The 23,814-nt window shown below is 35.1% G+C and overlaps 1 protein-coding gene across 3 annotated transcripts in view; it reads left to right on the forward strand.

Moving 5' to 3' along the window:
* The window catches only part of LOC129738747 (acetylcholinesterase), an 84,564-nt gene that overhangs the window by 45,019 nt on the left and 15,731 nt on the right, over positions 1–23,814 (forward strand). For all 3 annotated transcript variants that reach the window (XM_055730009.1, XM_055730017.1, XM_055730023.1), the window contains exons 7-10: positions 786–928; positions 7,721–7,873; positions 7,950–8,113; positions 8,179–8,354. In XM_055730009.1, coding sequence (XP_055585984.1) covers positions 786–928; positions 7,721–7,873; positions 7,950–8,113; positions 8,179–8,354 — 636 coding nt within the window. The remainder of the gene's footprint in view (positions 1–785; positions 929–7,720; positions 7,874–7,949; positions 8,114–8,178; positions 8,355–23,814) is intronic.

Consider the following 23,814-nt stretch of genomic DNA (forward strand, 5'->3'; position numbering starts at 1 on the left):
CCAGCAGCAAATTGGAGCATTCGGTTTGCTTGGAAATCTGAAGAATAACATGACAAATCTGTTTGAAGGAACAAAAAAAAGGTTGAGGTAATTGAATCGAGGTTGAGGGCTTTGCAAATCGAGATCAAGCTTGATTAACATTTCGCGTGATAGGTATGATGTTTAGTTAGAAAATATGTTGGGAAAATAAATCACATATTCAAAATTTGTGAATTAGCCAAGAAGGATAAAGTATAGAACAGTATCGAGATGTTTGAAAAACAATTAATTTTTACCAATGGGCATTGTCGTAAAAATCGACGTACTCCTATTTGATTCGATTTGAAATATTTTATTTTCATATTTTTACCTATGATCTGCTGTTTGACCTAAAGCTTTCAGGCTTTTTGTGGAAAATGATAGAAGCTTCACATGCAGCATGTATGTTTATAATTGATTTTTATTCAAAAGATGAGAATCCGATAACATATCATACAAAAAAAGTGTTGGATGTCAATAGAACATCGAGTAAAAAAAAATGCTATTCATATTACTTGTTAGAATTTGCATAAGAGATCAGTATTTAGCGCTAAGATCAACTACACTTAACAAACTAAATGAGCTGCCATGATTGAAGGTTTTTCTTATTTATAAAAAAAGAAGCACACTTCAGGCCGCCTCAGGCACGGGCACGCAGATAGTTAAAAATAATCCAATGTCAACCTTTCGTCCACGGGCAGGTCCTGTTTTGTCATAAACAATCTAAGTCTATTTTCCGATTTTGTTCTATTCCTTTTCGCCAATAGGTACCTACTTCCTGCTGTACGACTTTATCGATTATTTCGAGAAAGAAGCTGCCACCTCGTTGCCAAGAGACAAGTTCTTGGAAATAATGAACACCATCTTCAGCAAGGCATCGGAACCGGAACGTGAGGCCATCATTTTCCAGGTGAGAGAAGTAAACATATGTATGCGGAAATAATGTGCTGGCAGAGCGTTACTGGGGATTCATTCTTACTGTCTGACTGAGCCCCTGCTCAAGGAACAAAAATCTATAAATAAAGTCAGTCATCTTTTCTTTACGATCTGGAAACAATCACCATTTTTCAAACCCTATCAACATTTTCAACCAAAATTTTTATGCGAATATTGGAAAATTGGAAAACTTCAACGAGAAAAAAATAATCAAAAAACTGGAGAGGCATTCAGAATCTAGCAGAAATTGGCTGATTCTGGTTTCTGATACCAAATTTGGATTCTAAATTCTGATTCTGGTGTACTTGTTGGAAAACGACTTGTTTGACAAAAAAGCGTTCGCTTTCTTCATTTGGGATCAAACTCTTTATGATGTTGCGTGTATGTTTCATGTTTTCTGAGATCTATTTTATTTTAAAAAACGTCTGTCTTATTTCTAGACTCAGCATTGCCTAGATCTTAGAAAACATGAAACAAACACGCACCAACATATAGAGTTTGATCCCAGAATTCTGATTCTGAATTCTAATTCTGGATTCTGACTCTGAATTCTGTTTCTATATTCCTATTCTGAATTCTGATTCTGAATTCTGATTCTGAATTCTGATTCTGAATTCTGATTCTGAATTCTGATTCTGAATTCTGATTCTGAATTCTGATTCTGAATTCTGATTCTGAATTCTGATTCTGAATTCTGATTCTGATTCTGAATTCTGATTCTGAATTCTGATTCTGAATTCTGATTCTGAATTCTGATTCTGAATTCTGATTCTGAATTCTGATTCTGAATTCTGATTCTGAATTCTGATTCTGAATTCTGATTCTGAATTCTGAATTCTGATTCTGAATTCAGATTCTGAATTCTGATTCTGAATTCTGATTCTGAATTCTGATTCTGAATTCTGATTCTGAATTCTGATTCTGAATTCTGATTCTGAATTCTGATTCTGAATTCTGATTCTGAATTCTGATTCTGAATTCTGATTCTGAATTCTGATTCTGAATTCTGATTCTGAATTCTGATTCTGAATTCTGATTCTGAATTCTGATTCTGAATTCTGATTCTGAATTCTGATTCTGAATTCTGATTCGAGTTCGTCTTGAGACGCCGACTTGAACAGTCGACTTTTTACTATCGAACGGCTTATTCTTCGCGTGTGTAGCTATAGCTACTGTTATCTTGAAGGCTTATCATTGTTCGGTTTAGAGCAGTGATCATCTTAAATCGGAACACTATTATACGAAAACAAGATGGAGGAAGCACGCGCAAACTCATTACGTATATATTTCGGACCAGGAAAACAGGAACCGTCGGAGTTGGGAATCTTCCAATGCATGAAGCAGAAGATGCAGCTGTCTTCAGAAACTTTACTGGCTATGTATAAAGAGCCAAAGGAATATTGCATTTATGTAAAGTTTAAGACGGAAGAACAACTAAAAGAAGCCCTACTGCGATTGCCAACATCCATGCAATTCCAGTATGACAAGAACGTATCAACTACCGTTACATTTTCTGCTGCTTCTAGCGTCTTCAAATATGTTAGAGTTTTTAATCTCCCTCCTGAGATTGAAGACGCCGAAATATCCGATGTTCTATCTAAGTTTGGCATCATCCAAAGAATGGTACGAGAAAGATACGGAGCGGACACCGGCTTCCCCATTTGGACATCGGTCAGAGGTGTACACATGGAGGTCCAGAACGAGATTCCGTCCACAATACATGTACGAAACTACCAGGCCCGTGTGTACTACGATGGGCTTCAGCATAAGTGCTTCGTCTGTGGCAGCAAAGATCACGTCAAGGTCAACTGCCCAAAACGTGCTCGAGTTAACGATCGACTTAACCAAAATCAAGACGCTCCAGCAAGTTACAGTGCAGTCGCAGCTGGCTCAAGTCGTTGGTTCCCAAGTTTCAAAAACAAGCAGAAGAAAGACGAAGGAGGTATGGTTGTTTTGGGCAATGCTATAGGAAAAAAAATCGGGTATAGCACCGCAGACCGACAGTTCCAATAAAACGGTTTGCACAACGATGCCCGAGCACAGCCAGATCGACAGCGGAATTTCAGCAGAAAAACCGAACAACACGGAGAAAGCAGAAGCACGAGGGAAAATCGTTTCGGAAACCGATGAACAGAGCTTTATCGGAAAACAAGGTGACGAACGATCCGAGTTGGTGGAGCTTTCCGATGGCGAAATGTCGGCGGCGAATGATGCCGATGACGAGGAGGGCTTCAGACAGGTTGCGGCAAAAAGAACGAAGCGTGGACGAGTGACGAACAAGAGCGAAGGTAGAACCGAATCCGAAACATCATCTGATGCCGATCCCAAAGCGAGAGGTGGCGTCTCGACGCCAACTATTTCCATGGCGCAGAGTATGCTGACTAGAGGTAGGTCGAAGCAAAGAAAAGTGGCGGAGAGCAATAATAAAGTTGGGGAGGTGGGTGTTGGAGAATCGAAAGATTAAATGGAGCTGTTTTTAGTAGTGCTAAGTTTGTTAGTTAGTTTTTTAATTTGTAAATTTTTGTAGAAGTTTTAAATTCTTTTTAAATAGGTTTTAGTAATTTTTACTAGTTTTTCATGATAATTTTTCATAATTTGTTGTGCAATTGTTAGTTCAAAATAGTTTTTTTTTGTCGATATGAATTTTTTTTTAAAGATTGCCACAATTAACTTGAATAGCGCCCGAACAACTATACATCAAAATCTACTTAGAGATTTAATTTGGAATCATGATTTGGATTTAGTTTTCTTACAGGAGCTTTGCTATGAGAATCTTTCGTTTGTTCCATCGCATTTTGCCATTATCAATATCAATTCTCAAGGGATGGGCACCGGAATTTTGATAAGGAAATCTTTCGAATACTCTAACGTTATTTTAGATCCAAATGGTAGAATTATTTCCGTTGTTATTGGAAACACTAATTACATAAATATATACGCTTTTTCGGGAAACAATAAACGTAAAGAGAGAGAAGATCTTTTCACGACTAACTTGGCTGTACATTTTGGTAAACCTGGGGTGGTTCAAACGGTTATTGGGGGAGATTTTAATTGCATTCTCAATCCAGCTGATTCAACGGGTAGCGTAAAAAAATTTTCAAACGGTTTAAAACAAGTTGTTGAGAGTTTCAATTTATTTGATGCTCTTTTAGTCATGAAAAAAAAATCAATTCACATTTACAAGATTGCACTCAAACTCACGGCTTGATAGATTTTATGTACAATCAGAATTTTTGAAAACAGTAATTGATGCTGAAACCATATCAGTACCTTTTTCAGATCATTGTGCAGTTGTTATGAAGACAAAATTTGAAAAAGACTTAGTGTCCATCTATGGCAGAGGTTATTGGAAACTAAATAAACTAGTTTTGGAAAATATCCAAGTAAACGAAAACTTTGAAAGTGCTTACTTAAATTGGAAGGCAAGACCTTTATTTTGTAGTAATCGCGCTGAATGGTGGAACAACGTTGTAAAACCGAAAACAAAGTATTTATATAAAACTGAAAACTGGAAACAAATTGAAGCAACGATTCAGGAGAAAAATTATTTCTATAGTATTTTAATTAATTTGCAAAACAGAAGCTGTCAGGGAGAAGATGTAAAAAAAGATATTGATTTAGTAAAAGCGCGACTGATGGAAATAGAATCAAATAGAATAAAATGTTTTTGCAGTAAATTAGACGATTTCAGCCTTGTACAAAAAGAAACGATAAGCATTTTTCAAATTTCATCTACCATTCAAAGATATGTAAAAACAGGTAATTTACGGTTAATGGTGAATAATCAGCTTATACATGACCCATCTATATTAAAAAGAAAAATCTACGATCACTTTTCAAATCAGTTTCAAGAGAACACTATAAATAATATCAATAGTCCAAATGAAAATTTTTTAAATGAGATTACGAAAAAATTGTCAGCAGATCAACAAAGAGAGCTGGTTAAAAACATTACAGCAGAAGAGATTCATTTAACGTTAAAACAATGCTCAAAGAAAAAAACACCAGGTCCTGATGGACTGCCATATGAATTTTATATTAAACATTTTGATCTGTTAAAAGAAGAGTTAGTTAAAAATTTTAATGATTTTTTATCTGGAAATATACAGCCACCATCTGGTTTCAGTTCAGGAATTATAACGTTGATACACAAAAAAGGATCTAAACATGACATAGACAATTTTCGCCCGATAAGTTTGACTATAAGCTTTTCACGAAAGTCTTGGCGAACAGAACTAGTATTTTTCTGAACGACATTCTTGGTCCTGAGCAATCTGCGGCTAGACCAAATGGATCATGTACTAAAAATTTACTAAATTTAAGAAGAATCATAATGAAGGCAAGTGAGACAGGCAAATTTAAAGGTGCAATAGTCAGTGTAGATTTACAAAAGGCTTTTGACAATGTAAACCATAATTTTTTGTGGTCAATACTACAAAAGTTTAACTTTCCTGCTTCGTTTATCCAATGTCTAAAAAATTTATATAGTTCTGCAAAATCTAGAATTCTTTTCAACGGGTTCCTTACAGATGAGTTTGCGATTAAAAAGTCAGTGAGGCAGGGATGCCCGTTAAGCATGATATTGTTCACGCTGTACATAGAACCTCTTTTGCGAAAGATAGCTAATAACATTCCTCCGGTTCTTATCTATAACAAGTTTATAAAAACTATCGCATATGCTGATGATATTAACGTGTTCGTTAGAGATGATACAGAGTTTGGCTTGCTGATGCAAATTTTGAGTACATTTGAATTAGTTGCAGGAATTAAAATAAATTTTAATAAATCCAGTTTTCTAAGATTGAATAATTGTAGAATTGGCCCACAATTAATCCAAGAGGTTGCTTCTGTTAAGATTCTCGGAGTAGAATTCAACAGTAAGTTAACAAATATAACAACTCAGAACTACGACCGAATAATAAGAACTATAAATTTCTTCTTACATGCGCATGGAACAAGGAATCTTGATATTTTTCAGAAGTGCTGGTTGTTAAATGCTTTTGTGTTATCAAAACTATGGTATATTTCTCAGATATTTCCCGCATCTAACAAGCATATTGCAGAAATTAAAGTAGCCATCGGAAAGTTTCTATGGAAAGGGTTTATATTTAAAGTAAATAGAGAACAATTATATTTGAAAGCTACGGATGGCGGTTTGAACTTGGTAGATCCTGATTCCAAAATGAAATCTTTATTTTCCAAAAATATATTAATAGACAATAAAAGTAGCGACGGAGATGAATTATATATTTTGAATTACTCTAAACCTCAAAATTTGCCATATTTTTATAGAGATTGGATAGCAGCTGCAAATGTTTTGAAAACAAAAACTGATTTGGATACTTGTGCCTTAATTTATAATGATTTTATTCTAGAAAAAAGTATTGTTCCTCAAGTAAAACAAGATTTTCCTTCAACAAATTGGGACATAATTTGGAAAAATATCAATAAACCGTTTATTTCGTCCAAGGATAAGTCAAATATGTTTGCTTTCACGAATAATATAATTCCAAATAAGGAAAAGCTTTTTGCTTACAATATTGGTCGGTTAAATAATAGTAATTGTGACATCTGCTCAATGCCGGATAGCAACTACCACAGGATATCAGAATGTACAAATTCAAAGGAAGTGGTTGATTGGATAAAAGAAGTTGTCTATAAAAAATGTAACAAAAAAATAAGTAACATGGAAGATATTTTGCTGGTAGACATAGATGATAAAAATAAAGATGAAAAAGCGATTTTGTGGTGGTGTGTTCGAGGGATTTCACATTGTCTGAAACATTTTCCGAATGCAAGTATATTTGTTTTAAAAAAAGAAATACGTAATTGCGATGGGAAAATCGGAAGATTTTCGAAAAAGAGTTCGGCACTAGATTGAATTTTGAGTAGGAAGAAATGTTAGGATTTGTAGCACAGATGACAGGTGAGAAATGTAAACTTAGATGTAAGAATTTAATTAATAAAAAAAAAAAAAAAAAAATCTGATTCTGAATTCTGATTCTGAATTCTGATTCTGAATTCTGATTCTGAATTCTGATTCTGAATTCTGATTCTGAATTCTGATTCTGAATTCTGATTCGGAATTCTGATTCGGAATTCTGATTCGGAATTCTGATTCGGAATTCTGATTCGGAATTCTGATTCTGAATTCTGATTCTGAATTCTGATTCTGAATTCTGATTCTGAATTCTGATTCTGAATTCTGATTCTGAATTCTGATTCTGAATTCTGATTCTGAATTCTGATTCTGAATTCTGATTCTGAATTCTGATTCTGAATTCTGATTCTGAATTCTGATTCTGAATTCTGATTCTGAATTCTGATTCTGAATTCTGATTCTGAATTCTGATTCTGAATTCTGATTCTGAATTCTGATTCTGAATTCTGATTCTGAATTCTGATTCTGAACTTTGGTTCTGTAGTCTGATTCGGAATTCTTATTTCCAGTTCACATCTGAAATTGTTAATTCTGATTTGGAATTTGGTTGTTACAGTCTGATTCCAAATTCTGATTTTAAAATTTTATTCCGATTGTATGTGATGTTATTTAATTATATGTTTTAACTTTAAAACTAAATTTTGATTCTGAATTACATTTTTAAAGATATTCTTTTGCGTCATTACACGAATTTAAAGGTCAATAATTTGTAAACGCTCTGAACATTTTTTTTATACTTGTAGCGATTGTTACTCAAACAAAGTTAGGGGTACACATTAATAAAGCCAGCCCACAGTTTATAATTTTTATTCCATTTTCTTGCAGTACACCGGTTGGGAAAGTGGTAACGATGGCTACCAGAACCAGCAACAAGTGGGACGAGCAGTAGGCGATCATTTCTTCATCTGCCCAACGAATGAATTTGCACTCGGGTTAACTGAAAGGGGAGCCTCCGTCTATTACTACTACTTTACTCACGTAAGCCCAACCGAGCCCGAGTGTTTTCTCTTAGATAAAAGCTTTGTCAATTAAATTATAATTTTGTACTCAACAGCGAACCAGCACATCCGTGTGGGGTGAATGGATGGGTGTTCTGCACGGGGATGAAGTGGAATACATCTTTGGACAGCCCATGAATACATCCCTGCAGTACAGGCAACGAGAACGCGACCTCAGTAGGCGAATGGTCTTATCGGTTAGTGAATTTTCCAGATCTGGGTGAGTCGGAAGGTTTCTGCAAACTGGGATGATTGTCAGAAATTAAATTTGATTTGTCGTTGCAGAAATCCGGCGCTGGAAGGCGAACATTGGCCAGTGTATACGAAAGAAAATCCCATATATTTCATATTCAATGCGGAAGGTGAGGACGATTTGCGGGGGGAAAAGTACGGCCGAGGTCCGATGGCGACGTCGTGTGCTTTCTGGAACGACTTTTTGCCACGGCTGAGAGCATGGTCATGTGAGTATTGTTTATTTTTGGGGCACAATATTTGGCTTGTCTGACTAAGAGCAACTGTATCCCTGATCTAACTGGCCGGTTTAGAGACAAATTAAAAAAAAACATCCACGCTATGTATGTACACTAGACTGGTCCAAATTTGTATGGGATGATTTTTACAACATTTTTTTCAACGTGGCACCTCCTAGATTGGTGCATTTAGCTTAGCTTAGCTTAGCTTGATTGACTACTCACATCCACCTTAAATCATTGAGCTCGAAACTATAATTTTTATTTAAACATACTAATAGATATTGATAAATATGGAAATTTTATACATTCTTGTTTTAATCATATATTTATATTTATTCTGATATTCTCAATCTCAATTGATTAATTTCGAATTCCATGATCGCAGGCGTGGCTCAGTAGAACGAGTTCCACATCGCCAATGGTTGCTACTCCGTGATTGACCGAGGCCACCAATTTTGTACAAAGGTCAAAAGAATGGTTCTTGGGATTAGAAGCTCATTCTCAATGTACAAAACGGATGCTCTCTCTCTTTGATCATCAATAACGGCGCCGGCCACGTCCTAGTAGTCAATAGATAGTTAGGAAAAAAATAGAAAGGGATGAAAGACATAAATTTGCGCTTTAGGACCGAGGTTACCTCTGCATCCTAGCAAACAAAAATTGTTTGGGAATGTGGGTAAAAGGATATGATCTGGAAACACTTTTGACAAGTGCATGGATCTTTCTACTTTAACCTGTTATCCTTATCTCCTACAGTTTACAGAGAAAATCCGTTTAAATTGTTGACAAAATTCACTTGGCCTAATTTTCTAAATGAGTGAGGTGGTATTCAAACTTTTAACTTTGATACTGTAATGTACAACAAATTGGAACTAGCATACTCGAACAGCCAAAACGAATAATTTAAGTTTAAGCATCACCAAAATGTTGAAGAAATTTTTTAAATGAGCAGTCTAAGGGTAAATAAAAATATCATCAGGGTGTATTTTGCAATCATGATTGATCTTATTCTCGATCCGCTAAGATTTCATTGAATTTTTTTTTATGCGGCGCTGTCTGAATTTGTATAAAAAAATTGAATGATAAAACTCAGCGACGGGTCCTGAATCTTCATCGAGATTTCGTTTGATTTTTCATTATTTTTAAATATACACAAATATTATTCCAAAGAATACAGTAGTAGAGGTGAAAAACACTTGTTTTTTTAAATGTACTCACGGTTCAAAGTTTTTCTGTCGTATTTTAAAATGTTCAAATTAATTGTTTGGAAAAATTAATAATGTTTGTTGTAAATGGAAGGGGCTTTTAGAGATCGTGCACTGAGTCAAAAATTGAAAAATATAAGCATTTTACATCCGATGTTAATCACGCAGCGATACTATTATTAAACAAAGAGTGGAAATAATTCATTCTAAGTAGTTTCACAACACTAACACTGATAATAAAAAGACCTTGTTTTGAAAGATTTTGACGATGCAATAAAAACATTTTAAAAAATTTACTGGAAAAAAAAAATGCTATAACACGTTTTCACTTCAACACCGCTTAAATTCACAAAAACAACCAGTTTGACCATTTATTCCCTTTAAAACAAGCATTCAATCCGGCAGCGTTCATTGCATACCTGCCAATTATTGTATAGATTAACATAAGGATTTTAAAAACAATTAATCACTGAATTTGTTTCATTTCATGGAAACATTTGTTTGTTAACAGAATAAGCTTGAGATAATAGTTCATATTTTTTCTCTTAAAATGTTTCGAAACGCGCTTCAAAAAATCATCGGAACTCTTATAATGTTATCACCATCCTTCAAACTTTCATAACGGTTCTCGTGCCATCTGCATGATTAGGATTAGCTTCTACGGAATAATTTTTTTTTACGAACGAATCAAATCAAATATCTTAATATCTATAGGATTTATTGAATGGTGTGATATTATATCAATTCTTGAATTAAATTGGGCATAGTTGAATGTCCTTTGCTGACAGTTTAGTCAGCCACTCGTATAAGATAAGAATTCCGTTTACTTAAAACCTTAATTTCACTTGAATCGGTCTATGCGATTTAAATAAATAAACTTGGATTCGTACAATGACTTTGATAAAGCTACAATGTCAAACCTTGACCTTGCACTAGTTAAAAATGGGGGCAATGCAAAAATGCAATTTCTCTTTTTGGTTTGTTCCTTTTCTATCTTTTTTGATTTTATTCCAGTCGAGAAAATGACGTAAACTGAAGATTGAATTTTTATGAGAACGTTTCTTTACACGATGTAGTGTCGAAAACAAAACTAGCCCTTCATGAACATTTACAGATACGTAAACCACACCATCTCTTGATTTTGCAAAAAAAAAAATGTACCATCTTAAGTTTACTGGGTTAGTGAATAAATAAATATGTATTTAGCTTTAAAATCCATGTTAACGCTTTTGTGACACATTCAAATTTAAACCTCTAATTTTTTTATAACCTGTAAACTATTCTAGTGTATTACGATCAAATATCATATTTGATGATTTAAGTTCTACATTTATGAAAAACAGGGATTACCCCAAAATCAGTGGAATACTAATGTTTCTTCCAGTTTGGCAACCTTGTACATAAACTCAACGAAACTGCATAAAAGCTTTTGTGACGTGAACCATTCGAAAGTTGTTTACCTTCGTCAACTTAGCAAATATTTCATATAACCATCTGATAATTTCCACAAGTTTCTTTAGAAAACAGAGAAACATGCCAAAAAAGTGTTGTTTAGACTAGAAATTAAAAGCAACATATACTTATCTTGTTCTGATGTTGTAAAGTAAATATTTACAGCGGTCACAATATACAAACACGAAGCTTTTTCTGAAAAAGCAAACACTGCGCCATCTATCTTTTCAAACCAATCTTAACACGATAACAGCGCTATCTTCTTCCGAAAAATTACATCGCACTTTCGTTAAAGCTCTTCAACAGCCATGTTGGCGTCATCACACCTACCTACCTACCTAAGGGTCCAGCGCCGATTGACCGGCGCATAGGGCTGAGATAAAAGATCTCCACTGCTGGCGATCCGGAGCCAGCGTCTTCACTTGCTGCCAGCCAAGGTTCTCGTCAACTGTGCGGATTTCAGCGGCTAGACTTCGCCGCCACGAGCTTTTGGGCCTGCCTCTTCTTCGATGCCCATCTGGATTCCAGTCAAGCGCCTCTCTGCAAATCTCGTTTTCATCTCTTCGCAGCGTGTGCCCAATCCATCTCCACTTACGTTCCCGAATCTCGATTTCTAGCGCCTTTTGATGACACCGGTGATGAAGTTCAACGTTTGAGATCCAGTTGCCAGGCCACCAAGCGCGGATGATGTTCCGCAGGCAGCGATTCACAAAAACTTGCAGTTTTCGCGTCGTCACCGCATATGTGCACCAAGTTTCACACCCGTACAGCAATACGGATTTGACGTTTGAGTTGAAGATTCGGATCTTAGTTCGTAGAGAGATCTGGCGTGACCGCCAGATGTTTCGGAGACTCGCAAACGCAAATCGGGCTTTTCTGATCCGGGTTTCGATGTCCTTCTTGGTACCATCATCAGGCGTTATCTGACTACCAAGATACTGGAAGCACTCCACTGTCTCAACCTGTTGTCCAGCTACCACGAAATTGGAACGATTTTCTGTTTTGATTTCCATAGCTTGGTCTTTCCGACATTGATTTTGAGACCTGCTGCCTTGGAGCTTTCGGTGAGGTCGTCGAGTTTGCTCTGCATGTCTTGTTGTGTTTGGGCGAGCAAAACAATATCGTCTGCCAGGTCAAGGTCGTTCAGTTGCTCCATGGTTGAAGGATTCCACGACAATCCTCGGTTTGGTCTACAGTCAATCGATCCAGTCAAGAGCAGCGGTGACAAAATTCATCCTTGTCTCACTCCAGCAGTTACCGGGATTGGTTCGGACAAGGCACCGTCGTGCAAGACCTTGCACGAAAAAGCCTCGTACTGTGCTTCGATGAGATGGACTAGTTTCTCTGGGACCCCTCGTCGTCTAAGAGCAGCCCAGATGTTTTCGTGGTTCAGTCGGTCAAATGCTTTTTCGAAATCAACGAACACTAACAGAAGAGAGTCCTGGAATTCGTTGATTTGTTCCAGTATTATTCGTAGCGTTGTGATGTGATCCACACATGATCGTCCGGATCATGTCCGGATCATGTCCGTCATCACACCACCAAAAATAAAACGAAGCAATCAGTGCACTTGAATTAAAAATTGAAAATTCGATTGATCCATCGCGCTATTCATTATACCACCTTGATTAACATTGGTTCAAACACTAAACAAATCGACTTAACAAATGAAACAGAATAAAACTTGACTTTATCACTATAAAATCAACTATTTCTTCCACTCATGGAAAATCACACCCTATCTGGCACCTCCTAGATTGGTGCATTTAGGTGAAAAAATGACTTTCTGAATGTTTCAGATCATTTAGCAGAAGCACGCGCAGGCACAAAGGACTTGAATTTGTATGGAGGTTTTCGGCAAAATGTATGAAAAATCGACATACTTTCACTCTTTGTGTTCTAAAACATGTTTCCAGTATGCTAGAAAGCTCAAAATTTCAGGAATTGTATTTCAAACAATGACAAACAAGTTTGTAAAAGATTGTGACACGATACGAGGTGACTGTGGTGAGTTATTTGCAATTGAATGTCTGTTTTTTCGCATTTCATCGATATATCGTGAACGGTGTATAGGTGGATTATTAGTACTAACTTGATCGCGTTGTAACACAATGAGAATAACAGGTAGAAAGTTTGTGTCCTCAGCAAAGTTGTAGCTTATTTTATAACAAATATCTTTGCAAAAAGTTAAAAGAAATGTTTGAAAAACTATGAACTGTTGCATTGTTTTGTGATTAGAAAAAAGAGTTTTCAACAGCTTTCAACAATGGAGTTTTTGTTTGATCCTGGTAAGTTTTGCGATAAAGAATTTGTTTTTCGGCGTGGGTGAGAAATTTGTTATAGTCAGAAATAAACTTGACCCCTCTTTCTGCAGTGTCATTTACTATCTTTAAACTTCTTATACGTTATTGCCCTTTGTTGACTTCTTTGTTAGTCTTCCAATGCTCAGGATTTATTGTCAAAAAACCTTTTGGTACATCGTACCGATCGAAAAGTTTAAGCGATTCTTAATTATTCAAATCATACAACGTCAAATTTCTAAATTCATTCATATCTTTTATCACAAGTTTTTTTAAGTTCTTGAGTTGACTTTTTTGACATAAAGTATCATAAATGATTTTAAAATTTTTCCTAAACCACTTATCCTATGCCTTCGTCTTTACAGTCAAGCAAATCCTTAATAACTTGATGATCTTGTTGTGGAGCATTCTGTGAAATTCCAGTCAGGTACCAAGCTTTCACATAAACGGAAACAATGAACAAACAAGTATCACCTAATTTAGAAAATTTGTTGGTTTGAAGTCCACATTGTTCCCTAAATAAAAATATTTTTAGGCAATAAATTGCCTTGCTCATCCACCTTGCATGATGGCAAGCTCCTTCAGCTGCTTTATGTACCATTCTAGCAATTCTGCTGAATTATATAAAAACGAACTAATTCACTATTAAAAACAGATACCGTAAACCGGGGTAATATTGATCACTTTTTTCAATATTTTTCGATTATTTTTACTGTTAAGGGAAATATGACATGTTTTATATTTTTAAAACCAGTACTGGACTCCTATGAACGTAAAACATGGATGCAGAAATTTATTGGACCTCTTTAAATTTGATTTAAAAATCGTTTTCGTCGCTGTTCAGAATTTGATGCTTTGGGGTCACATTGATCAGTCTTTATTCTGACGGTTTTAACGCGTTTTCTTGATCATAAAGGATTCAAAACACCTTCATAATATTTAAAAATGCTAGTCTATCAATTTAACCTTGATTTTTAACGTTTTATTTCAAAAATAGTTATTATCGAAAAAAGAACTAATATGCTGCCTACATTTAGGGGCAAAAATATTTATAATTGCAAAATAGTTAGAGCTTCAAAATACAAATGAAATTTTACCTTCACACATTCCCCTAGACCATCCCACTATTTCCATTTTCATTTTTTTCTTCAAAGTTAACGATTTGATAGGGTTCCTATCCATTTTTCCAATACGGGCTTACTCTTGGAAAATGTCCTTATTTTTTAAATATCAAAAAAATATATCATTAAATGACTATAAAAATAGCACTATAACTGTTCATATACAAAGAAAAGAAGTTGTTCTTTCACCTTAAATAACCCGTTTGCTTCTAAAAGCTTGTTGGAATCATCAGGAGAGCTGTTTGTTTGCGTGCCTTGAAAAAAGAGATATTTTAAGATTTTGAAATTAGATTTTTTACTAACAGAAAAAAATTTCAAATACAAACCAAATTTTGCCTATTTGATACTCAATTAATAGGCTTTCAAACGTAGAAAACAGTTTTCAAGAATTCAAACTATAGACTGAGCTATTGATGATAATGTGGAAAAGTTTCTTGTTGGTCAAAGTTACCCCGGTGATCAATGTTACCCCGTTTTACGGTACTTCAAACATTTTGAATAAGGAAACCTCGGGATTGAAAGTTTTACCTGAAAAGAAGTAATTTATGTATGGTCACTTTTTCAACTTCAGTTGATTTTTTAACACACAAGCCCCATTCAGCCTACCTATATTAGACGAAGTTGTGTCAAATAACAAAACACATACCATGTCAGTCAAATCCCAGTCCTCTAACAATGTTTTGACTGCATTAGCCTGGTTTGTACCCTAACCACCAGCAATTGCAGACATCCCTAGAAGCTTTTCTTGGCCCAATAATAGCACAGCGATCTTGTTTCCGGTACCAGTACAGTTATTGAGGATTTTTCCATCCCAGTGTATAGTGCAGTGTCCAAATTTTTCTTTATCGAAGTCCGCTTTAAGATTCGCTGCAATATTTTTCCGCTTTGTCTTCTTAACTCATTGTGTCGAAGATCTGCTCATAGCAAAACCATCGGATTCATATCCAAGCGACTCTTTCACCGCATATATAATTTGAACCGCACTGCGTTCAGAAATATTACAAACATCAATCGCTGCAACCAAACGAGGAATAAGAATGTCTTGTTTGCAACGTTTGTTTGGATTTTCTGTAGAAACATTATTTGATACGAAATCGAAAGGAGCTTCAAGCTCAGACACGAGTGACGACGACTCCGATGAGGATAAATCATATTGAACAAACGCTTCTATAAAAATGAAGAAAACAAATGAGAAGCATTAAAATCAAACAACATTCCACTTACCTTCCGTACTCTCTGCGCATTGTTTTTATTTCTTTCATCCTTCTCTAACTGCTGCCTATCTGCGATCTAACCTAATAAACATCCATGCCTACCAGGAACTCTTTGCATTTCTAGGAATCGTATATCTTCCTCACAATGCATAAGAAAATTTGAACACTGTCGTCCCGATTGGAAAAAGTTTTTTTTTTGTTTCGAGTGTCCAGTTTCGTATTAGTAACAACATTAACCTTTGAAACTCGGAAAAGAACACTAGCTTCGTTCAATCGTTGGTAAAAATCGATTTCAACTGGTTTTTGTCAACTGGTAGATGTTCAACGAGCCAATGTTTAGGTCGAAACTAAAGCATGGATCATCCAAAATCTGGACGCTCTGTTTATTATACCATAGCGCTCCTAGTTGTCGGATCTGGAATGTTTTCACAGTACTTCGTTTTGGAATGTTTCCTCTATCAGTGCTGAAAATTTCATAACCATAACCATAACCGCCAAGTTCAAATTCGTTTTTGCCGATAAGTTGGCAAGAAAGTGTTTGATCTGGCAAGGTATTTACAGCTGCGGACGGCGGCCCTCAATCCCACTAAAGTAAGGTTGCCAAATTGCCCGGTTTTATTCGGGTTTGCCCGGATATTTCATACAAAATTTGGGAACAGTCCGGCCCGGCCCGGTTGCCCGGATTTCATTGGAAAATGCCCGGATGTTGCCCGGATTTATTCACTTTATTTGGCAAATAAAACAGAAAAAAACAAATAGTATTTTAAAAATTGATAATTTATGCCTCCAAAACGAAATTTTGGAGCAAGTTTTATAAAAACTAATCATGAAAGGTTTTTTGGAAGCCTCTTATACGACTTAAAATCTGTCGATGTACTTTGATGAAAAAACTTTTTTTTCAATATTTTTTTTCTTGATACATATTAGTTGAATAATTTTTGGGTTTTGACAAAATCTGCCCGCATATTGCCCGAATTTCGGTCGTCAATTTTGAAATCTAATGCCCGGATTTGGCCAGGTTTTTATAAAAAACTTCCCGGATTTGTCCGGCCCGGATAGGTACTGAAAAAATTCTGGCATTTTGTCGAAAAGGACATCAACCCACCCAACTGCCCTCAATCCCACCCTATCGAAAAATTTTGGGCAATTGTCAAGCAGAAGATGAAGAAGAATGGTAGGACGACTCAGGATGTAACAGAGATGAAGAGATCGTTGAACAAAATGGCCGCTGAGGTCAGCGAATAGGGTGTCCAAACTATGCTGAGTGGTTCTCGACGAAAAGTTCGAAATTTGTTTATTGTTTATTGTTTATTTGATACAAAATCATCTGGCATATTTAGGTGTCTTAATGATCTACTTAATATTATTTGTACATTACACGATACTTTTCCTGATTTCTTTGTTGGTCACTTAAGTCAGATTCAATACGGCGTTTGAAAGTTGAAATGGAAACATTGAAGTCGAAGACAGCATAATAACGTAGAAAGCATATTTTTGCGGAACGGAGAGAGTCGTTACTGCCATATCGCGTGCTTCTAGGTTCCAGGGAGGGCAAGTTTCTATTACGTAGAGTTCTTTCTGGAGCATAAATATTACAGCGAGATAGTAGCCAGGAGCAGTCAATTTCGTTTCGAAGCATCTTTGCCACAAACAGCGATTGACCGATGGAACGACGATCCGACAACGTATGAAGTCCAAGCAGAGCACAACGATGAGCGTATGGCGGTAGGTTTAAAGCAGTGGTTTTCAAACTTTTTTCACTCACCGCCCCCTTTTGCAAAATTTTTGAACTCAACGCCCCCCTGAGCTAATTTTCAGAAAATTTATTGAAAAAATGAAAATTTAGATAGTTAAAAAGCCATTAGCTTTTGACTTGATGTTGTTGTAAGTCTTAACTCAAAATTCATTTAAATTTATATGAGGCCCTCAGAGCTAAAAGGGTATTATAAGTGTGAAAATGATCGATTTTGATTTAATAATGTTAATCGATTCTTATATTTCGAACTATATTTCTTGATTTTTCAGATTTTCAGAATATTATTTGAATTCTGCATTGAAAACAGCATTTTTTTTAATGTATGGAAAATTACCAAACATAACAAATTAAAAGCGTGTTTTCTAAAAATTTGCTTTTATTCGCTTTTAGCACGTACCCGAGCCAGATAAATCCGAGATATTTTATCTAAGAACCTGGCAAAATCCGGGCATTTGATTCCAAAATTGTAGACCAAAAATATCCAGGCAAATTTTCTCAAAACTTAGGAATTTCTTAACAAAAAATCAAGTAAAAAAAAACTTGAAAAAAAAATTTTTCGTCATAATTAATCAGCAGTTTTTATTCAGGTATTCAAAAAACTTTTCATGATTATTTCCTTAAAATTTGCTCAAAAAAAATTCTTTTTGGAAGTAACAATAAAAATTTAAAAAACACAATTTGATTTTATTTAGTTTGTTTTGGCAAATCTGGCTACCTTAAAGTACATCCATTTGGTTCCAAGGGCCTTATATTGCTTCAAACCTCCAGTAAACACTTAATTCTATTTAAAGTTTCCTGAACACTTACTTTAACTGATTAATAAGTTTTATATAAAATCATATATCTTAAATTTTGGTAAACAAATTTTTTTATTTACCACTAGCTGACCCGTTGTGCTTTGCTACACCTTCCGGAAATAAATTTAATTTGTAAAAATTTATTCAAATTTAGATTTTAGAGAGCATTTTTTTAAATCAAACCTTATCATACTTCAGAACCAACAACTTTAAAATGAGAGCTGCAGCTGCAGTTCTGAATTGCAATTCAAAGATGGTATATATTATTTACTGAAACTTGATCTCTAAACTCGTTTTTCAATATCTGAAATTTGTACTCTGTACCCAAAAAAACCTTTTTAAATATGGTCCCTTCTTTGAAAAGCTCTTTATCTTAAATTTACATGGGAACTCTCCCATATTTTTAAATTTTGTCCCCCACTGCTTGAAGAAGGTAGGCAAATTTAACCGGCTCGATACCCAAACAGCACTTATCATGGTAATGAAAAATATATTAAATTAGTTATGTATAAAATACAGTGCAAATTTCTTTTTATTTTTAATAAATTTACTACGGTAAACATATAAATTTAAAAAAACGTCAGTTGCATCACTAAATAAGTTTTGAAAGTCTCTTTGAAAGTCAAATATTCAAAAATGTAGGCAAAAACAAATTTCTAAGTTTATATTTGTCCCGTATATTGGGGCAAGTGTCAATGCAAAGCTTATTTAAAGATGCGTCAGAGTAATGGATTTAAAATCGAATGCTGTTCAAAGGGAATGACCTTCATTTACAAAGACATTTAAGAATTTTCAATATCCGGTGCAGTTTCAACATTTGGAATACCCCTTCTGGTCTATCCAACATATTGAATCATTTTGAAGATGAATTTCTTAAAAGTTCGACGTTTGCCCTTGCCCCACCGTGTAAGTTGACAGAAGGGAATATTGTTTTTAACACTTTAAGGGTAAACTAAAAATTTCTCTTAAAAATTTTGCGTCCAGTTGAATATCAGTTATAAAGTCTCGCTTTTCAAAAACGAAGCGGATCAAAAGTCTCTTTTATGCAGCCATGTAACACAAAAACACTTGTCATGTTAAGTACGTACTTGAATTGGTATGTTTGCAAAAAGTACGATTGTTTTTTCAGAATTATTTATAATAAAAAGCTCCCATTTTCATTTCTAAATTCGTTTCAGTTGTGTATTTGGGCCGAAGAAACAATTTGTAGAAGAAAACAAAATTTTTAATTTTTTTTAACAGAAAAAGTTGAACGTTTGAACATGTTTTAATGTTTCTTGAATGAAAAGTCGAATGCTACCTAAAGCTTAGTTCTTTTAGAAATGGGACAGTTACAAATGCCTGTATCTCAAAAACCATTCGTTTGAACGAAATACTTTCTATGAAGGAAAAGTAGGCAATGTTATGATATTTCATGAAAAAATTTGAAAAAAAATATTTACCGTTTTTTGTAAAAGAAATTTCTACTTTATTCTTGGTGTCTCCCATTGGCCGGCGCACACTTTTTTCTGTCATGGTATTGATCAGTTTCTCCAACTTATACTTTGTAAAATCTATATTTTAGGTGGCTTCACCTTCCTTCTTCAATTTCTGATACTTTTTGGTCCAATACTTCTCTGGAACCTGGAAACTGGAAGCATTTTAGTGGATACAGTTGTTTCGAAATGAACAAATTTGGTTATTTTTTATCACATTTTTGAACGTTTTTTTTTCGGTACCGGTTTTACAGCTTAAGAGCTTTGGAACTATCAAAAAATGGCTGTTTGAGGTTGGATTTCAATGAGTCATCACTAGGCAACACTTTCAGCTTATCGGAGAAAATTGTTTTGGACATTTCAGCGATCTACCCTTAGCTTTTCGTTTATTGAAAATTAAAAATGCTGGTATGAGACTTGCATTCCTTGATGATCCTTAACCGTTGTTGCCGATCATCTGCTTCACTCCAATGCTTGATTTGAACTTTGTGGACATTATTGACAGTGTTTGCATACTTATCCACCACATAAGCTCAGTAATTCTTTGAATAATCAACGGTTTTTTCAGCTATCAATTTGATAATGACGAATTTTAAAGGAATCTGTGCAAAAATTTTTTTTTCTTTTTCTCAAGCATCGTACATATCTCAAAAACGCGTAAATTTTAAATTTTGAAAAAAATAGGTCGAATAGTACTTTTTACAGGCAACAAAATGCTGTTCAAATTTTTACTATCCAATAACTAGTTAACGAGCTATTAGCAAATGAAAGTGTCCCATTTCTAAAAGAACTAAGCTTTACATTAACACGAACTAAATATGGAAGTATTTTTGCAAATCTTTCAATTGGTTTTGATTCGATTGGGCGTCATTTATTACCACGTGCTGTGTACAAATCAAATAAGCAAGAAAAAAACACATCTAGGTTGCATATCGCCCCACGTGTTTGAGAAACAGGCGCCTTATTGTTAAATTTTCCAGCAATCAATGAATAGTGTGCTTTGGTTACTATCCTCTCGCGACGACGTTTGCTCGCCCATGGAGACGAAAAACAAACCCCTCAAAGAAAATATGCTTGGTTGAGAAATACGCGCCAAAATATTCCTACTGATCAGTATGCTATGCCTGGGTAACTTTCCTTTTGCGACGTTGGATCGCGACGCCTCGACCATAGAAACGAAAAACAAACCGCCCAAAGGAAAAAAAATCTCAAGAAAATGGATGTCATGACTTTAATTTGTTTCGAAAAACTACAAATTTTGTATGGAAGCCTCTCCTTCCTTAAGTCGGATGGAGTTTTGACTATTACAGAAACCATCCCCGGCCTCAAAAACCCTCAGATGCCAGTTTTGACGATGATCGGTTCAGTAGTTTCCGAGTCTATAGGGAACAGACAGACAGACAAACATTCATTTTTATATATATAGATTAATTCGCATAAGTGTTGAAAACTAAATTTTATTGTTGAATACAAATACTGTAAAGCCGGTAAAATAACGTGAGAATAGTATTACTTCTCGATATTTGAATTTGAGTTCTGTTCAATGTTATGCAGCATTCACGGGTCTTAAAGTTTAAATAAGATTTTAATAACTAAATCCAGGCAATGTTCGTGATAACCAAAAAGATTAAAAGTTTATCCATGCCAAATGGCATAATTGGTATTGTGCATCGATTGAAATCGAGATGAACGAAAAAGAACTTAAAATAAAAATTCTCTAACCTAAAATAGTTCTTACACAATTTTTTTAAAGAAAATCCATCACTAAATCACAGATAACGCCTCTGAATACAGATTTATTCAAAGGTATTTTCTGTTTATCAGATTTTTGAAGACAATACATTTCAATATCATGCATTGCCATCTAAAATTGTTCTTGTTTGAGTATAACCCAAAATATTCTTCCCAAACAAGAGCAACATTTAGAGCGTATACAAAATCAGGGACAATTAAAAAAAATCTTTTAGTTACATTAATAAATAATTATTGAGATACTAGAACAAAAAATTTGATTGCAGCTCTATGAAATCATAAATATTTTAGTCTTCAACCTGGTGTCTAGTTTTGTAACGTAATTTCATTTTTTGCATCGCACTTACTCGTTGTTATTCGAAATTTATGATGTTTCGTGATTTGTGTAAATGTGGATTACGACCTCACCGCCCCCTGAGCTTTTCCAACGCCCCCCAAATTTCAACATTGAGCTCACCGCCCCCCTGGAAGTTCTCATCGCCCCCAAGGGGGCGGTAGGGACCACTTTGAAAACCACTGGTTTAAAGGATTCTCCCAAGGTAGTTCACGAAGAGCATAACGAACGAACCAACGTTGAATTGCTTCAAAACGCGCTGTCCATGAAGCTTCAAAAGGCCACCATACTAGGTTCGCAGATTCCAATGTTGATCGCACCAGGCAACAATACAGAGCTCGCAAGCAGAGTGGATCAGTGAATTCTTTACTCAAACGTATAATAAATCCAAGCATTCGGTTAGCTTTCTCGAGTGCCACAGAGTAATGCCGCTTAAAAGTCATTTGACTGTCCAACAAAACGCCAAGATCCTTTATCTCCTCAACACGATGCAACTGCTTCATAACAGTCAGCTTTACTGTTTATGACTAAAAATATTTTTGAGTCGTCCGCGTACAGGAGAACTCGACATCCAATGAGCAACAAGTTGATATCATTACAAAACAGCGTAAACAACAAAGGACCCAAATTGCTGCCTTGGGGTACCCCAGACTTTGGAATGAAGTCAGAAGATTCAGCTCAAAACAACATCGAAATAATTTTTTTTCTTATTTTTCCTTTGAAGTGCTATAAAAACCCTACATTTTGATAACAAAAAAAAATTTTTTTCGTTTACATGACTCCGAGATAGACCCTTTTTAATGCGTCCAGATTTTGCGTGATCCATGCTTTAGTCAGTGCGTTGTTCAATGAAGCAAGTTGAAACTAGTAAAACCCGATCCAGCTCGGCAGCAGGATTCGTTTCGACCTGGTAGAAAAAGGTCGAAGTTAATTAGAAATAGACAGGTGATTAACTGTCAATCCGAGAGAGTGATTAGTAGGCCTTGCTTGACTAGGAAGTGGAAAGTTTTCGCTCCTGCCAAATTTTATAGCGAAAAAGTGAAAAATTCATGAAATAGTAAAAAGTGAAAAAGTTCGAATCAAGAATCGTTCCATCAGCTTCTTCAACCTGATGCCCAAGCTCCAAACCATGCCAATTTTCATTCCTCCCGGAAATCTGTCGGCTGTTCCATTAGGCAGAAACCTCCGGATGAACCGAAGTAAACCATTGCCGGATCTCTAGCAAAGCATAAAAGGCTGGATTAGAGGGGCTAGCTCTACGCCCTCCGGAACAACGCATTTTACCGAACATTCAACTGGAGGAGAGCACTGGGACGAGCCTAAGATGAGTATACATGTTCCATTCTTTCCTTTTTTGTGAATTTTTAGATTTAAATATTTAGAAAGAAGCTACCATGGCCAAAATTTTCATTTTTAGGCAGTTTTCAGCAAGATGTGAAATATTTCAATCATATCAAAGCTTGCATACAAGTTTTGTTGAAAGAAAAGTTTCGAAAAGGCTTTTATGAAATATTCGACTCAAGAAGCTTCATAATTTCAACAGCTGTTATGATGTAGCATATATACAGGCGTTTTTTCCGCCTATATAAAATTCCATTATTCCATACGTATTCTTATAATTGAACTGTAGGAAGAACTGAAGAAACTTAGAATATTGAAAAATTATATTTGTAATCAAATTAAAAGTTATCTTATTACCATTTGGATAAAAAAATAAGAATTATATACACATCACGCTTCATGGTTTGATTAGCTGTATTTACATTTTGATACTATTGATTTATCTTCAATATTTTATCAAAAAATTAATTATGAACTCATTTTATCTTTGTAAGAGAATTGAGCATTAAATTTTATGCCATTTAATTAGTTGTTGGAACACTCCCGTATCAATATTGACGTCATGTAAATTGTTTAATTTTAGTCTCAATGTCTTAACGAACGTCAATGAATGTACATTGAATGATTTTTATTATAGGAATGAAGAATTATAACTTGTTATCTAGAACAGTGTTCAAATTTCTAGGTTCTGAATGGAGAGA

Source organism: Uranotaenia lowii, chromosome 1 (genome assembly GCF_029784155.1).
Source record: "Uranotaenia lowii strain MFRU-FL chromosome 1, ASM2978415v1, whole genome shotgun sequence".
NCBI classification, from domain to species: Eukaryota; Metazoa; Arthropoda; class Insecta; order Diptera; family Culicidae; genus Uranotaenia; species Uranotaenia lowii.